Source organism: Hemitrygon akajei, chromosome 27, assembly GCF_048418815.1.
Source record: "Hemitrygon akajei chromosome 27, sHemAka1.3, whole genome shotgun sequence".
Classification (NCBI taxonomy): domain Eukaryota; kingdom Metazoa; phylum Chordata; class Chondrichthyes; order Myliobatiformes; family Dasyatidae; genus Hemitrygon; species Hemitrygon akajei.
The window spans coordinates 25690927-25710212 of NC_133150.1; the positions used below are offsets into that span (position 1 = coordinate 25690927).

The 19286-nt window shown below is 40.0% G+C and overlaps 1 protein-coding gene across 1 annotated transcript in view; it reads left to right on the forward strand.

Annotated features, from left to right (window-relative positions):
* Positions 1–19286, forward strand: part of LOC140717189 (copine-8-like) — a 659086-nt gene that overhangs the window by 339850 nt on the left and 299950 nt on the right. Inside the window, exons 9-10 of the mRNA XM_073030487.1 lie at positions 3984–4087; positions 5089–5193. Of these exons, the coding sequence (XP_072886588.1) occupies positions 3984–4087; positions 5089–5193 (209 nt within the window). The remainder of the gene's footprint in view (positions 1–3983; positions 4088–5088; positions 5194–19286) is intronic.

The window sequence follows — 19286 nt, forward strand, 5'->3', positions numbered from 1 at the left end:
GTACCTGGAAGCCTCTGTATTGTAAATATCATTTGCCGTCCCAGATAAAGATGCTCTTTTGGCCATCAAGTTGTCGAGTGGTCTTTTTGTAAAGTAGAAATTACCACACTCTCTACCACCACTCTCCACGGTCTGGTGGAACTGGTCCTCATTCTCAATAATTTGTCCTTCGGCTCTTTCCACTTCTTTCAAACCAAAGATGTAGCCATGGGCACTCGCATGGGTCCCAGCTATGCCTGCCTTTTTGTTGGCTCAGTGGAACAGTCTATGTTCAAAGCCTACACTGGTATCACTCCCCATGTTTTCCTACACTATATTGCTGACTGCATTGGTGCTGCTTCCTGCTCCCATGCTGAGCTTGTTGACTTCATCAACCTTGCCTCCAACTTGCACTCTGCTCTCAAATTTGCCTGGTCCATTTCCATCAGTGTTTCTCTCCCCCTCTCCCCCTCCCCCTCCCCCTGTCTCTTTCCCTCCCTCTCTCTTTCCCTCCCACTCTCTCTTTCCCTCCCTCTCTTTTTCCCTCCCTCTCTCTTTCCCTCTCTCTCTCTTTCCCTCCCTCTCTCTTTCCCCCCTCTCTCTCTTCCCCCCCTCTCTTTCCCTCTCTCTCTCTCTCTCCCTCTCCTTCTCTCTCTCCAGAGAGAGTTTATCTACTGATATCTTTTATAAACCCTCTGATTCCCACAGCTACCTGGACTATACCTCTTCCCACCCTGTCTCTTGTAAAAATGACATGCCATTCTCTCCGTTCCTCTGCCACTGCTACATCTGCTCTCAAGATGAGACTTTCCATTCCAGAACTAATGAGGTGACATCCTCCTTCTAAGAAAGCGGCTTTCCTTCCTCCACCATCAATGCTGCCCTCACCTGCACCTCTTCCATTTTGTACACGTCTGCCCTTACTCCATCCTCGCCACCCCGTCAGGGCTGGTGTTCCTCTTGTCCTCACCTACCACCCCACTAGCCTCCACATCCAGCACATCTCCATTGAGATCCCTACACCAAGCACATCTTTTCCTGTCCCTACCTTTTGCTTTCCTACATAACTCCCTTGTCAAAACCTATGCTCTGACTACCAGAAAAAGCAGGACTTCCCAGTGGACACCCATTTCAATTCTACTTCCTATTCCCATTCTGACATGCCAGTCCATGGCCTCCTCTACTGCCTCAATGAGGCCACACTCAGGTTGGAGGTGCAACACCTCGTATTCCGTCTGGGCAGCCTCCAACCTGATAGCATGAACATCGATTTCTCAAACTTCTGGTAATTGCCCTCCCTTCACCTTATCTTGTTACCTGCCCAACACCACCCTCTGATGTTTCTCCCCCTTCCCTTTATTCCATGGGCTTCTGTCCTCTCCAATCAGATTCCTCCTATTCCTGCCCTTTATTTCTTTGACCCATCATCTTCCCAGTTCTTTACTTCACTCCTACCCTATCCCGGTTTCACATATCACCTATCACCTTGAACTTCTTCCTCCCCTCTCCCACCTTCCTTTTTCCCCCAGTTCTGATGAAGGGTCTCGGCCCAAAACATCTTCTGTTTACTCTTTTCCATAGATGCTGCCTGGTCTGCTGAGTTCCTCCAGCATTTTGTGCGTGTTGTTTGGATTTCCAGTATCTGCAGATTTTCTTTTGACTGCAATCAGCTAGATGTTTCTGCTAGTTGGCTGACAGGCAACACTAAGAATAACAACGGTAGGATCATAAATACCTTCCTGAGAGGGGAAGCTGAAGTAACCGCTGATACTTCCGCAAGGCATTCATCAGTGATCTTAGAAATCTGTTGGTGGGCTGATTTCTGGACTGCCATGATACTCCCCAAACCCTGATGGTTTTCCAAAAGTACACTGGGATAAGGGAGAAGTATTATGTGAGAAATAGGATAAGGATCACCATCATCTTCAATGATTCTACTGGCCTGGGACTCTGTGGCAGCCAAAACCAATTATTGGCAGCTATTCTCACAGAGTGTTGAACCAATGGACACAATCCTGTGACTCTCTCTCTGGGAAAAAAAAATGGAAAGAGAGGTGTTTTGGCATGATGCAATGCATTTCAGTCAAAAAAAAAGGAAAATGTTGGGAATATGATCAATTGGTCAGCCAGCACCTGTGGAAGGAGAAACATTGTTAACATCTAAAGCGGAAGATCCTTCTAGGAACTAGGAATAAGAGAATAATAAGGTAGTTTTAAGTTGTACTGAAGATGGAGGTGGGTGGATAGGACAAAGCAAAAATCTGTGTTAGGGTGAAGCTGTAGTTGCCATGGAGATAAGTTGTGGAATTTATGTAGTGAAATCAATTAATGGAAACAGTTGGAGGGTATTAATACAGACAAAAAAAGCATAATATGTTACAAATGACAGGATAGTGGAATGTGACCAGAGACACTAGGCTGTGGTAATAGAAGTGTGTGTGTGTGTGTGTGTGTGTGTGTGTGTGTGTGTGTGTGTGTGTGTGTGTGTGTGTGTGTGTGTGTGTGTGTGTGTGTGTGTGTGTGTGTGTGTGTGTGTGTGTGTGTGCACATGTGATAGTGATCATCTCTAGTTTTAAAGCTAGAAGTGAGTTAGATGTGAGTTGGGTGTTTGAGTTTCAGAGTAGTACTAAGTGTATGAGGGATTGATCATGAAACTGAATAAAGGAAGTCTAAAGCACATATTGTTTTTGAGGTAATCAAATGGGAGCTGGGAGTTATTGAGCTCTTCATTGACTTTGATAAAATGTTCTACTACTTAACTGATGTCTTGAACGACACCTTGGTGATATTGCTGTTGAGTGTGTCCTTCTTACGTCACTGTTTCTTGATGGGTAGATTGCTGGACTCCCAAGCATAGAGAATTCCCTCTTTCTTATCCAGGAGTGGGCTGCTCTCTACTTTTCCTTGGCTACTGGGAAATTTCTTAATTTTTATTATGACTTCTAGTTAGGAGGTACAATTTTCAGCAGCAGAAACCCATTGAATTCCACTCTATAATTAAGGGCTAACGTGATAAATAGTGTGAAGTAGCTTCCATAATGTCACAATCTACACATTGATTTGGGAGCATGAATTTTATTTGATATCTGTGTCTCATCATCTTGGTGTGGCTTAAATGTGTATCATTCTTTCAGAGCATATCACCAACACAGTCCCTGCTAAACTAATCTTACACCATGTTTCACCATTTGCTCAATAAATAATTCACTCTCTTATCAATAAATGGTTTACAGAACCATCCTGAGGCAACATTATTTCATTATAAAATACATTTTGAGAGCATGTACCATTCCCAGAAGTCTTTGCACAGAGTATTTCTTAAAGGGAATAATTGTTGACCTCTGGAACTTTCAATTACCTGTTCGAACAACTTCAATAACTGTGCCTTAAAGGAGTTCATCCTGAATACTGAATCATTTGACTTTCTCTTTAAGAACCTTCAGCTTCTGACACAGGGTAGTTATTGCAGATGAAGCCCAGAGCGTAAGAGACTATTTATTGTAACATAAATTAAAATGCTAAATTTAGATGGTGTGTTTAAGGAAATAAATCTTTATCTGATTAAGATAAGGAAAAGAACTTTGTTCCTTCAGAATCAAATTATTTTGTGTTATTAAGGAATTATGAATTAGAATCTGAAGTCATGTGGCTGCCTCTATGTTCAATTATTGTTTTTAGTAGCAATAAACTCTCTGGCAAATGTCCAGATATTGAGCTGGCTTTCCAAGTAGGGACCAGATAATCCTCCCCAAATGTTTGTTTGTGATGAATCTGGCCCCGAGACCTTTTTTTTTCCATTTTCTTTACTCACAGAATCATGCTGCAGTGTGCAAGGTTAATTACGGCTTAAAAAAATAATATGATAGAAGTTCACAAAGATAGGCAAATGCCAGCCAGGAGGTACAGTATTTCGCCTCTAACTTTAGAATCAATGAAGATGCTCAGAAGTGCCAGCCAAAAATATCTTACTTTGTTATAGCCAATGCTGTTTATTTCTGCTGCAGGATGTTACAACTATGCAATTCTGTGCCAATAAACTGGACAAGAAAGATTTTTTTGGAAAGTCAGATCCTTTCATGGTCTTTTATCGAAGCAATGAAGATGGAACGTAAGTATAATATTCAGCTTGTGGTTTTTTTTTAAAAAAAGGAAAAAATAGCGAATAATCTTGGATGATTTTGCATCAGCTTCTGGCAATTAATTAAAGAACTTTTAAATATTATGAGGGGAAGGAATTTGAGACCAGTGTGATGTACCTCATCAGATTTTTAAAAGACACATGTTCTAATAGCTATTTGAAGATGTTGAATAATAGCAAAGTGGTCTTTCTGGCATTGGAGATAAACATTGCCTGTGACGTGTAAAATCATTCAAGGCCAGGCATTATTATCCTTTTGCTATATACCAGCAAAGGTAGCTTGCTACAGGGATGTCAAACAATATCAATTGAATTTGGAGTATATTTTGGTTTGGTGGGTAAAATATTTAGGTCACGTGGGAAATGGAACAGAGATGTAAATTAATTTCAAGATGTGCAAATACTATGGTTGTATCATGTTTCTGTTATTCATTCTTTGGGGCTTTTTTGTTTCATGGATGTCTGCAAAGAGTAAGAATTCCAGTTTGTATACTGTATACATTCTCTGATATTAAATTGGACCATTAAGCTGCTAATTGGAACAATCTTTGCTGAGAACCTGATAACAGATGCACATGCAAAACAAGCCAAAAATTAATCGTGATTGAATCCAACTTGGTGTCCAAAAGGACAAATGTTTTCTGTTGCAATTGCCTCTAAATCAAGACATTATCTATTTCAAAGAACAATATAAATCTATACTATTGTTCTAGAATGCAATTAGAAATAAAGTCTTTCTCCATAAATGCTCTTGGGGAATAACATGAAGGAATGTGTAACTTGGTCTTTCATTAACATCATGTAGATAATGAAATTTAGTACATGTCTTGCAAGGTAAGGCATGCACTTATTTCAAGAGAGTGTCTGTGACACTTTTGACATAATGTGCACAGCTTTCTAAAACTTTCCACAGGAAATAATTATATTTGTTGCTTTGACAGTTTGGAATTCATTTTTATTTGTGTTTCTAGCTTCACAATTTGCCATAAAACGGAGGTGGTGAAAAATACATTGAATCCTGTGTGGCAACAGTTTTGCATTCCTGTGCGGGCTCTCTGCAACGGTGACTACGATAGGTAGGTTTCTAGAATTGTGGCCTTTACGCGCACAGGAAAATGAGTAATGAGTTGTGAATAACTCCGTGGAAAGGCATCTACAGGACAAGTAAGCATTTTTGAAAAATGAAGATAAAAAATACCATAGTTCCATTGGACTGGTTGACACTGTTGTCATCTGTCAACATGCTCCAGATATCTGCAGTCACTCAAACAGTAATGCATGATAGGATGTGCTGGAGGTCAGATGCCAGCCTATCTGACCTCCTACTGGGCCATGGATTTAGTGACAAGTGCTGGGTTGTTTTGTGAACTAATGTGCTGGATTGCCACCGATGCTAAAATGCTTAAAGTTTATTATTGTGGTTAATGTTTTACTTCATTCAAGTACTTGCAATTAAAATAGTATTTTTTTTCCAACTATTTCTAAATGCCTCTGATTATCACAATGGAAAAAGCCTTCACACCACATGAAAGCCATGGAGGCAGTCCATGGCTGGAGACTCAGTTAAAGCCAAAGAAGGCTGACTTGGCGTCTGTGGGTAACTGTAGCCTCCAGGACATCGGGAGATGTGTGGGCACAAAAGTATAATGCAACCTAGGATGGATTTCAGGTAGAACGAAGGATGATTTTTGATCAAGCTCAGCAGAGTAGCTGATTGAACTGGGTACTCGGTTGACATGTCTGGCACAGCCTCATTAATTTGAATGGTGTTCTTGTCCTTCATTTAAAAGCTCTTATTTTTGTTACTTTAGTTAATGATGAGATTTTATTTCATTCACATTAATTGCTCTTTAAATAGTTATTTTTAGTTCTTGAAATTATTCATCTATTTTTCGATGTGTCTGATCATCAGAGAGCTTGGTGAATGGGGAAGACCTTCCAGTGGCTCGCATGTCTTGAGGGAAGTCCATGGCGAGGGTCTCGGTTTGAGCCACTGGTGGCCTAATTGCTTCAGGGGGTGGGGGGCATTCTTTGTGGAATGGCTTGGCAGTGGAGGCTTGATTAGGAGCTATGTGAATGCAAAAAGTTAATGCAACTTCGAGATTTTCACAGAAGGCAGGTCCATATCAAGGAAAACCCAGCCCATTGTGTATGGTTAGCAAAAAAAGTTAGAACAAGGAACAGCACAGCATAGGAACACTCTTTCAGGAAACTATGTAATCACATTCCAGGTACTCTGTAACCAAAGCTCATAAGAGTCCTGCCGTTTATTGCAGGCTGAATACCACGAGACAGGTTTCCTTTAACTTTCTTCCATATTTTTTTGCTGTTGAGGAGATAAGGACAGACGGTGACAAACAGCAGGCTGCTGAGATCTTTTCTTAAACTCTTTTCGTACAAAGCAATTAACCAAATTGTATTGTACATCATTTACGATTGTACATGAATCTCATCTTTCTGAGGTAGCAGATTAAAATTCAGAGGTGGTAGCATGAAATTGTTTCCATTTTTCAATCTTCAGCACTTTTGGTATATCACCGACCAGGGAAAGATTTTGATAATGAGATTGCATTCTACTGCTTGAATTGATCACCTAGCCAGAATCTTTGCAAACAGATTTTGTGTTCATTAGTTCAACAAAAGGAATGAGATAATTTCTGCAGCTATCAGTATTAGAACACATTTTTGCTACTTTGTGAAGATTATTATTAATTCTAAACAAATATTCATTGGTAACATTAATGGGAAATATCCATGTAAATGTCAGTCAGGTAACTTATGAATAATATATTCTTAAGAAGCTTTTAAAATAACACATTGTTAAAAATCAAGCTTCTCTCTCACTGTGATTGCATTTGAGTTTTTGAAACTTAACTCAATTTTCATGAAAGTTAAACAAACTTTAAAGCAATGGGATTTTAATTCCCAACTATTTATTGCATGCAATCTTGAGAAATCACATTCATAAACGAGGCTTTCCATGTGGCAGATGATACTTCATCAGAAATTCACAGCAATATCTCACAACCTTGTCTGTTAAAACTGTTAGAATATTGTCCTGATTTCTTGAAAGCCAAATCTTTTCCCTCCAATCACTTCAATTACCTTGAACTTTCCATTCGAGGGTTGGAGTGTGTCAGTGATAAATGTGGTGCAAATAGTGTGGAAATTTTGCAAAATTTTCATTGATAAAGTGACTCATAATGGTAAGAATGAGTAGACCATAAGAGCATAACTGCAACATGTTTAATAATTAAGACATAGGAGCAAAATTAGGCTATTTGGCAATTGAGTCTGCTCTGCTGTTCCATCATGGCTGATTTATTATCCCTCTTAACAGCATCCCTGTACCTTCTCCCTGTAATTTTGACACCCTTACTAATAAATAACCTATCAACCTCCACTTTAAATATACCCAATGTCTGGGCCTCCACAGCCGACCACACTCTGGCTTTCAAAGTTGATTGCAGCTACATCAAATTATAAACATCTGTTCCCAACATCAGAAAAAAAGTAACCTGTTGACTGAGTTCTAAAAATATTAGTGTTGGTGTTTATTTATTAGGGAAGGCTGAGAACATTTCAGGTTTATAATTAATGTAATTGAAATTAAAATGCAATACATTTCAGCCAAATAGGTATTGGATTAATATAGCTGGAATTACTTAAGGACTATTTACTTGTCTCTGATTTTACAGTCTTCAGAATGAGATACATCCAAATAAAATGGTAAAATATTATATGAATCCTAGTGTAGATACCCATTTTCATCAGCTCTGCCATTAAGCAGCAGTTCGGCCAGGAATTAACAGAAAAACGGTACGTAGAATCAAACAGACCCGCAGGTTTGTATGTGGTGACACATATATACTCTGATCATAAGTTTTACTTTGTACTTAAGCACTTGCCTTTACCTTACCATTAAATTAATGTGGATCAATTCCAATATTTATCTACAGTCCACTTCAAAGTATCAATTCTGCTCAAGGGATGCTCAATACGAAAGTGGTAAAGAGAGAAATCCACAACAATATGAGCTGGCGTATATGGAGTGTCATTAGCAAAGTTAAATTGCCCATGGCACGGCAATAGTGGTGGGTTGGAGCTATGTCTCAACCAAAGACAGACAGACAGACATACTTTATTGATCCCAAGGGAAATTGGGTTTCATTACAGTCACACCAACCAAGAATAGTGTAGACAATATAGCAATATAAAACCATAAATAATTAAATAATAATAGGTAAATTATGCCAAGTGGAAATAAGTCCAGGACCAGCCTATTGGCTCAGGGTGTCTGACACTCTGAGGGAGGAGTTGTAAAGTTTGATGGCCACAGGCAGGAAAGACTTTCTATGATGCTCAGTATTGCATCTCGGTGGAATGAGTCTCTGGCTGAATGAACTCCTGTGCCTAACCAGTACATTATGGAGTGGATGGGAGACATTGTCCAAGATGGCATGCAACTTGGACAGCATCCTCTTTTCAGACACCACCTTCAGAGAGTCCAGTTCCACTCCCACAACATCATTGGCCTTACGAATGAGTTTGTTGATTCTGTTGATGTCTGCAACCCTCAGCCTGCTGCCCCAGCACACAACAGCAAACATGATAGCATTGGCCCCCACAGACTCGTAGAACATCCTCAGCATCGTCCGGCAGATGTTAAAGGACCTCAGTCTCCTCAGGAAGTAGAGACGACTCTGACCCTTCTTGTAGACAGCCTCAGTGTTCTTTGACCAGACCAGTTTATTGTCAATTCGTATCCCCAGGTATTTGTAATCCTCCACCATGTCCACACTGACCCCTTGGATGGAAACAGGGGTCACCGGTGCCTTAGCCCTCCTCAGTTCCACCACCAACTCCTTAGACTTTTTCACATTACACAAGGAGGTGTAAGGTGCTCCATCCCTCCACCAGCCTGCAGGTCTCGCTTGGGCAAGGTGTGGGACCTGTTTAGTGCACCCTTCCTCCTCAAATAGGGTCATGTGAGGCCATGGGAGTAGGTGGTGAATGGTTGGATGAGCAACTGGTGCATATCACAAGTCCTGGTTATGCAACCATTGATGCCAGCTAGACAATCTCTGAAGAGTGTTGATAATGTCTGGGGTCACCCCTCTTGTAAAGACACTGCCCAGAAGAAGGTAATGGCAAACCACAACTGTAGAAATATTTGCCAAGGACAATCATGGTCATGAAAAGACCATGATCAAACATGTCATTTGACATGGCACATAACAAACAAAAGCACTAGATAATCATGAAGCAAACTTGATATTCAAGAATATTGGGACACTTAGTGAAATGCTTGGTCAGCGAGGTAGGTTTCAGGGAAACCTATGAGAGGACATAGTTCACCCATTCACTGATTGAGTAGCAAAGGAGCGTCTCGGATTGGTTTGGAGCTTTGAGCAGCACCGAGTTGACGATATCGAAAGCCCGAGAAGACGTATTTCAGTCAGTTCACCAAATGAGTAGAAAAGACAGCAAATCTCAGCAGTTTGGAATATTGAGCAGCTAGTTTACTTTCATATTCCATCGTTACATTCTTAATAACTTTTTTAGTTGATTTTTGTTGGTTTTTAAAAGCTTTCCAATCCTCTAACTTCACCCTGATATTTGCTCTTTTATTTCATCTCTCTTTGGCTTTTATGTTTACTTTGACTTATTAGCCATGGTGTGTTATCTGTCCTTTGGAATACTTCTTCCTCTTTGGGATGTATATATCCTGTGTCTTCCATTAATGGGGCTAAATTGCAGACCGCCCAAATGTCCGAGGTTTTTATAGTAGGTGATTTTAAATTTCCACATATTGACTGGGATTCCCCTACTGTAAAAGGACTAGATGGGATAGAGTTTGTCAAATGTGTTCAGGAAAGCTTCCTTAATCAGTACGTAGAAGTCCCAACTAGAGAGTGTGTGATACTTGATCTGCTATTTGGAATGAGACAGGGCAGGTGACAGAAGTTTATGTATGGGAACACTTCGTGATCACAGTGCCATTAGCTTCAAAGTAAATATGCAAATGTTAGGTGGTCCTATCTGTCATTGATATTCTAAATTGGAAAAAGGCCAATTTTGATGGTATCAAAAAGAATTTTGGAATCTGGAGTGGGACGGGCTTTTTTCTGCCAAAAGTATACTTGGTAAGTGGGAGGCCTTGAAAAGTGAAATTTTGAGAGTACAAAGCTTGTATGTGTCTGTCAAAATGAAAGGTAAAGATAACAGGTGTAGGGGCCTTGGTTTCCAAGAGATATTGAGGCCCTGGTTAAGAAAAAAAGGTGCATAGCCAGTATAGGCATTGGGAACAAATGGGGTGCTTACGGAGTTTAAGAAAAAAGAACAAGAGGGCTCAAAGAAGGCATGAGTTTTCCCTAGCAGACAATGTGAAGGAAAATCCTATGGGTTTCTAGAGATATATTAAGAGCAAACGCATTGCAAGGGGCAAAATTGGTCCTCTGGAAGATCAGAACAGTAATCCATGTATGGAGCCAAATAAAATGTGGAAGGTCTTAAGTAATTTTATGGAATCTGTATTTACTCAAGAGATGGACACAGTGCCTATAGAAGTGAGACAGAGGCATCAACCTCATGGACCCTATACTCATTACAGAGGAGGAGGTGTTTGCTGTCCTGTGGCAAATTAGGGTGGATAAATCCCCAGGGCCTGGCAAGGTGTTCCTTTGAACACTGCGGGGCGCAAGTGCAGAAATTGCCGGGGCTCTAGTCATAATATTTAAGTCATAGTTACCAACCGGTGAGGTACCAGAAGATTGGAGGATAGCCGAAGGACCTGTTCCTGTGCTGTACCTTTTTATGCCTCTATGACTATCATAATAAAGAAGTGTTGGGGTGAAATAACGGGATGGAGTGGTTTACAAATGGAATTTGAGAATCTGGGCTGAGGTGCTGGTTGTAACCACTGCAGTGATCAAAATCAGGATGGTTTTCCTTTACTAGCCCTATCTTACATAATCACCTTTTTTTAACCTACTATGTATGATTCAACATTCCATGATTGGTATAGGAAGGGCATTAGACATATTGAAGATCTTTTTATTGATAATCGCTTCGCATCTTTTCAACAGCTCTCTGCTAAGTTCAATCTGCTGAATGCTCATTTTTTTAGATATCTCCAAATTAGACACTTTATTAATCCTTTAATTCCTAACTTCCCTGAAATGCCCGAGAAAAATGTTATGGATTTATTTCTTTCTATTAAACCACTGGGTAAAGGTTTAATATCATTTATTCGTGATAAATTAGCATTCTTACGGCGTGCCCCTGCGGATAAAATTAGAATGGCTTGGGAGCATGATTTAAATATCTCCTTATCTGATGAGACTTGGGACTCGATTCTCAAATCGGTTAATTCAACCTCTCTTTGTGCTCGCCATTGCCTTTTACAGTTTAAGATTGTTCATAGAGCCCATATGTCTAAATCTAAACTATCTCGATTCTACCCTAATATTAGTCCTCTTTGTGATAAATGCAAAAGGGGCGAGGCCTCTCTTATTCATATGTACTGGTTCTGTGCTAGCTTGGAGAAATTTTGGAAAGATGTCTTCATAACTTTATCTTATATTCTGAATCACCACCTAGAACCTAACCCTTTAATTGCTTTGTTTGGTTTTTTGGGTGAGACAGATTTACGTTTGAGTTCGACTAAGATGTTGCCCCGCCCACGCATGCTCAATGGCTTAATGATATTATGTCCTGCTTAGACCTTGAAAAAATTCATTATTCAGTTCTTAATTTGGATATAAAGTTCCATAAGGTCTGGGGACCTTTTATTGAGTACTTTCATAACCTTCCTCTTAACTAAGGTTTTTTTTTCGGTCCCTTGCTTTCAGCTCCTTTTTTTTTTGGTAGTAGACATTAATATCTTCTGTTTTTAAGTGTATTTACAGTTTTGGGGGTTTGAATGTCCTGATTTATATTCTCTATATTGTGTTGTGGTTGGTCTGGAGTTTTTTTTTGTTGCGGGGCTTGGGGAGGATACTAATTTTACATGTCTTCAATTTGGGTGCTTTCTCAATTATCTTTTTTTGTATTATATTATTATTGTATGTTTATTTTTGCACTGTATTAATGTTCTTCATTTTAATTTGGGTTTTTTTTTTCTATCTGTAGCGATGTAGAAAATGCACAAAAAAACTAATTTAAAAAAATCAGGATGGATAAGAGGCTGGAATTGAAGAGTACATAAACGATAGATAGTTGCATGGCAGAAGAAGGTTTCTGAGATTTGGCAAAAGGGATGGTGAGACAGAAAACTATTTGGAAATACAGAGGAGAGTTTTAGAATTATAGTGTTGCCAGACTGAGATCCGATGGTTGAACCATTGAGAACAATTGCAATGAATGACTGGAACTTGTGCAAGCTTGAACCTGGGCAGAATGATTTTGGATGAGCAGCACACACAAAATGTTGAGGAACTCAGCAGGTCAGGCAGCAGCTATGGAAATAAATAAACAGTTGACGTTGCGGGCCGAGACCCTTTTCATGACCTGATGAATGTGATCTGACTGTGACCAGCTGAGTTCCTCCAGCATTTTATGTGCGTTGTTCTGGATTCCAACATCTGCAAGACCTCTTTTGTTGAGGGTTTTGGTTGAGTTCAGTTTTACAAGTTTATAAAGTAAATAAGCTGTGATAGAGTGGCAGTGCAGAGTCGATGGGTTGAATGGCCTAATTCTGCTTCTATGTCTTATGGACTTAAGGAGAGGCCAATCAGGTGAGCACTTTCAGATTGAGTCAAGGTAACAGGCACATTAAAAAGGATTTTATACTATTATTATTCTCATACTATTATTATATATTTCTAATGAAAATTAACATTATTTTCATTTTAAAACGTTCAAGTTCATCAAGTTGCTGCTGCTTTGCATATCAAGATGAAGAACTCTCAATCATACACAAAAAGTCGCCCATTCTATCTGTGTGACATTTATATTTTTCACACCGTCTTGTGAGTTCTTCAGTGGTGTGCTTGGAGTTTGCAACGCAAGCAAACAGTTCCATTACTAACACAAAAACTGATAACCTTGCATGTTGCAAATATTTGGTTGGAAGTGTAGAAAGAAATAAGGTATGCTTTAACATTATCAAGCTTAAAGTGAGATGTAAAATAAGTGGAGACGTCTTAGTTTTCAAAATCAAATAAAGGCATATAAAGAGTAAGTTTCCAGTAAAAATACCTCAGAAAGAATTGACAGTCCTTCAAAATGGAGTTGAATATATCTCTTGTTGCAACCAATTTGAAAACTTAACGTGATGCGATCAAATACACTGAGGAGGATGTTGGCTTCCGTGATGCAGAGAAGTTATCACCACTCTATTTTTATATGTAATACAACAGGATGATTGTTCTTGAAGTTAATTCTATAATATTTGAGGTTCAAGATATAAGAACACAGAACTTAAACTCCCAGAGAAGGAATAAATAGAGAGTCTTGTGCTCTGTATTCTAGAAGCAGTATGGACTGCTGATGGAGCAATCACTTTTGGTTGTCCATTACCTTTGTAAATACCAGCAAATATCTGCAACATTTATTCTCATCAGCACTGATTCATATTGGTATTGGTTTATAATGGTCACTTGTACCAAGAAAAAGTGAAGATTTTCTTTATGTGCCATCCAGACAGATCACGCTGTACATTACTGCATCAAGGTGGTTAAAGAGTTTGAAGAATAAGGTGTTTGCCACTCGAGGGAAAGTTCAGTGCAGGTATGCAACTATGAGGTAGATTGTTAGATCAATGGTTCATAGTTACCAGTTGAAAGGTCAGTTCAGGAGTCTGATAACAGAGGGACAGAATTTGTCCTTGATCCTGGTGATGGGTGTTCTCAAACTTTTGTCTTTTTTGCCCAACATGGAGAGGGGGAGAAGAGAAAATGACAGGGATGGTGGGGGGGGGGGGGGGGGAGGTAGATTGTTGACTGACTGCTTTCCCTTGGCAACAATAAGTGGATGGAGTCAAGAGACGATTTGCATTATAGACTGGGCTGCATTCACAACTCTCTGCAATTTCTTGTTGTCTTGGCCAGAGTAGTTGCCATACCAAGCTGTGATGCTTCTGGATAAGACACTTTCTAAGGTGCATTTGTAAAAATCGGTGAGAGTCATCAGGAACATGATGAATTTCCCTGCCTTCTGAGGAACTAAAGGGCTAGCTGTGCTTCTTTGGCTGTAACATCTACATAGCTGGACCAGGACAAATTGTCGGTGGTATTTAGACCTTGGAACTTGAAGTTCTCAACTATCTCCACCTCAGCATCATTGATATAGATACAGATGTACACTTCACTTCACCTCCTGAAGTCACTGATTAGCTCCTTCACTATTTTGTCATTAGGAAGAAGCTGTTGTCATGACACCATGCCACTAAGCTCCTTATCTCCTTCCTGTACTCTTGTTTCATTGTTGTTTGAGATCTGGCCAGAAAGTTGGTGTCATCTGCACACTTGTAAGTGGAGTTAGAGCAGAATTTGGCCACACAATTGTGAGTATGTAGGCTGTATAGTAAGAAGTTGAGGACACAGCATTGTGGAGCACCAGGATAATTGTGGATCTGGTTGCCTGTTCTTAAAAAGTGTGATGTTTGTCAGGAAGTTAAGGTGCCAGTTGCAGAATCCTGGGCCAAGGAGGTTGGGGATGAGTTTGTTTAGAATTATGATATTAACGGTGGAGATATAATCAGTAAATAGCAATGTGATAGAGGTGTCTTGATTATACAGATGTTCAAGAATGAATGTAGGGCCAGGGAGTTGACATGGACTGTAGACTTGTTTTGGAGGTAGGAGAATTGAAGATTGAGTAGCTGGAGTTGATGTGTGCCATAATGAGTCTCTCATTGTACATCATGATGGATGTCAGAGCCAACACGAGGAAATCTGCAGATGCTGGAAATTCAAACAACAGCACACACAAAATGCTGGTGAAACACAGCAGGCCAGGCAGCATCTATAGATAGATAGATAGATACATACATACTTTATTCATCCCCATGGGGAAATTCAACTTTTTTTCCAATGTCCCATACACTTGTTGTAGCAAAACTAATAACATACTTAACTCAGTAAAAAAAATATGATATGCATCTAAATCACTATCTCAAAAAGCATTAATAATAGCTTTTAAAAAGTTCTTAAGTCCTGGCGGTTGAATTGTAAAGCCTAATGGCATTGGGGAGTATTGACCTCTTCATCCTGTCTGAGGAGCATTGCATCGATAGGGAGAAGCACTGTCGACGTTTCGGGCCAAGACCCTTCATCAGAGCCATCAAGCTTCAATGGCCATTACCTTGTTTTCTTCTAGCACTGTGCCAGTTGTCTTCTTAAAGGTGGTGATTGGAGTAGGGAGAAGTTAAAGATGTCTGCAAATGCTCCTGACAGCTGGTTCAGCCAGGATCTGAGAACATAGTAAGAGAATCCATCAGGGTCAGTCTCAGGAAGCCAGTTCTCTCCTGTTTATAAATGGTGCAAGATAATTAAATGACTAATGGGTTGAAAAGGTTCAATAATATCTCCATCTGCATTGATACCAGAGGACATGTGAATTCAGAAGACATTGTCCTCTGAAAGGCTCCAAAAAGCCATTATACTCCAAAAAGGCTCTCTTCATGACATAACATTATAGAAGTTAGTGTTCACAAAATGGGGAATCAAAGAGCCTTCGTAAAATGAAAGTGAATTGGAATTCTTTACAGTGATTGACCACATCCTTTATACAAAGAAAATTGATGGTTGTGTTGTCAGTTTAATGATATTTGTAAAAGAACCTCTTAGGGCAGTAGTCCCACTTTCAAATATTTTCTGCTATTCCTTTAATAAAAATGTCTCAAAAGTGCGTATGCTTACACAAGTTTCAAGTCATGCCATGGCTTCTCAGTGAATGAAGCCACCAATGCCTGCATAAAGCAAGACCTAGACAACTTTGAGAACGCACTGATAAGTGGCATTTAACACAAGTGCTAAGAATCTGCAACAAGAGAAAAATCTACTTGCCCATCACATTTAATAACATTATCATCACCTTCTCCACCATCAGTGCCTTGGGGTCAATGTTGACTAGAAACTAGCTAAGTAAGAACTTCTGCTGAACTACCAGGTAGAAGGTAGGAGCGAACATATGACTAAATGATAGCGGTGGCTGTGGTGGTGGGACAAATAGGGGGAGGCTAAAGATAATCCTGTAAAGAATATTGAAGTATGGAGTTGAAGTATTGTTAGGAAAAACAAACACAGTGAATTTCAGAAATCTGAAATCTGTAAAGAAATTCGGAAGTTCTCGTTATCTGAAATTGCTGAACTCAACTCAAGTTGTTGCAACGTGCTGGCTTGGACAATGAAGTGCTGCCCATAGAGCTTGCATTAAACCTTACTGGAATGGTAGTATCAGTGAAGAATAGAGTGCAGAAGGAAAAAATTGGACTAAGAATTAAAAATGATGATTCGATGGGCAGAATTGTACTACATGCACAGAATGGCAGCAGTTAGGCATTATACACAGCTTCTGAAATTTGCTTTCATTGACTTCAGTGCATCACTGGTACTTTGTTGTCTGTTTAATGTACAAAGTCGGAAGTGAGTTTATTATCAAAGTACGTATATGTCTCCATATACTACCCTGGGATTCAATTTTCTTGCACACATTCACAGTAGAATGAAGAAATAAAATAGAATCAATGAAAAATTGCACACAAAGTCTGACAAGCAAACAGTGTGCAAAAGACAAATTGAGCAAATACAAAGAAATGAATAATAAATACATAAATAATATTGAGGACATAAATTGTAGACACCTTGAAAGTGCATCCATAGATTGTGGAATTAATTCAGAGTTGAGGTGAGTGAACCATGCTGGTTCAGGAGCCTGATGGTTGAAGGGTAATAAATGTTCCTGAACCTACTGGTGTGGGACCAATGCTCCTTCCTGAATGCAACGGCAAGAAGAGGTCATGGCCTAGATGGTGGCGATCCTTGCTAATGAATGCTGTTTCCTTGTGGCCATGCCTCTTGTAGACAACCACAAATGGGTTCATAACCACGGAGCTGTTCACTGTGTCAATTCTCCAGGTGCCCCATCACCATTGGCTTCAGAATTATCTGGGTGAATAGAGCTTCAGGGACAACACTTAATATGAGCAACTACAGTTTATAAAGAGCAAGGACATTAAAAATGTAGCTTCCACAGCTATTTTAGGTAGGTTGTTGCACATGGGGAAGCAATGCAAGATCGTGGAACTTTGGCCCCAAATATCTCTGAGATGTCCTGTTGCATCACACACACTGTGTATTCTCAGCAGTGTCTGCAAGCAGTGAATACAACATCATAGTGAATGTGGCTGTAGTTCCTGTGCTACGATACTGAAGTCAACTGATTATATTATCGCAATATTTTTTCTAAAATAGGACTAGAAATTTCTTCATACAAGATTAGGAAAAGTAAAGGGCTACACAAACACAAGGAAATCTGCAGATGCTGGAAATTCAAGCAACACACACAAAATGCTGGTGGAACACAGCAGGCCAGGCAGCATCTATAGGGAGAAGCACTGTCGACGTTTCGGGCTGAGACCCTTCGTCAGGACTAACTGAAAGAAGAGATAGTAAGAGATTTGAGAGGGGGAGGGGGAGATCCAAAATGATAGGAGAAGACAGGAGGGGGAGGCATGAAGCTAAGAGCTGGAAAGTTGATTGGCAAAAGGGATACACAGCTGGAGAAGAGAAAGGATCATGGGACGGGAGGCCTAGGGAGAAAGAAAGAGGGAGGGGAGCACCAGAGGGAGGTGGAGTGCAGGCAAGGAGTGATTGTGAGAAGGACAGAGAGAGAAAAAAGAGAAAAGAAAAAACGGGGAAATAAATAAATATAGATAGACATATAAATAAATAAATAAAGGATGGGGTGGGGGGAGGGGCATTAGCGGAAGTTAGAGAAGTCAATGTTCATGCCATCAGATTGGAGGCTACCCAGATGGAATATAGGTGGTGTTCCTCTAACCTGAGTGTGGCTTCATCTTGACAGTAGAGGAGGCCATGGATAGACACATCAGAATGGGAATGGGATGTGGAATTAAAATGTGTGGACACTGGGAGATCCTGCTTCCTCTGGCAGACCAAGCGTAGGTGTTCAGCAAAATGGTCTCCCAGTCTGCGTCGGGATATATATATATAAAAGACCACACCAGGAGCACCGGACGCAGTATACCACACCAGCAGACTCACAGATGAAGTGTCGCCTCACCTGGAAGGACTGTCTGGGGCCCTGAATGGTGGTGAGGGAGGAAGTGTAAGGGCAGGTGTAGCACTTGTTCTGCTTACAAGGATAAGTGCCGGGAGGGAGATCGGTGGGAAGGGATGGGGGGACGACTGGACATGGGAGTTGTGTAGGGAGCGATCCCTGCGGAAAGCAGAGGAAGGGGGAGGGAAAGATGTGCTTGGTGGTGGGATCCCGTTGGAGGTGGCAGAAGTAAAAGGCTAAATAGTATTGTACCATTTGTTGTGTTTTAGTGAATTACATTAACTTTCAGAAGGTCTAAGTTGTAGAAAATTGTGCAGGATAAGCTATTTCATCATTTCATACAGAAGTACAGAAAATCAGTTTTTAAATGCAAAATTTGCTATAGATTTCTGTAGTAACCAACAAAATTAATAACATATCCATTTCAAAACATTTTTGGGTATGGCTTCCCTCACTTCTCAAAGACTCGCCCTTGATCAAACTTTTCTTTATATGTTACAAATTGTAAGCTTAGTATGTGATATTGCTCATCTCAGAATCATCAGATGAATGAAACCAATTGCGATTTGAACCAAAGAGGATAAATTTCAAATTTCTGTGGAGTTTCTCAGTATATTTTATGTGAAATTTTGCTTATGGGTTTGTTTCATCTAAAAATAATGGTTTATGCCATCAATTTATCATGTACAGTACTGAACCAAAAGTCTTAGGCACATACACAGTATATAGCTAGGGTGCCTAAGACTTTTGCACAGCACTGTAATAATGTGTATTACACTGTACTGCTGCCATAAAAGAAATCATGACATATGAGTAATGATAAACCTGATTCTGATATGTAAACACAAAGTACACTGCTGATGCTGTGGTCAAATCAACACATACAAAAGCTGGATGAACTCTGCAGGTCAGGCAGCATCCG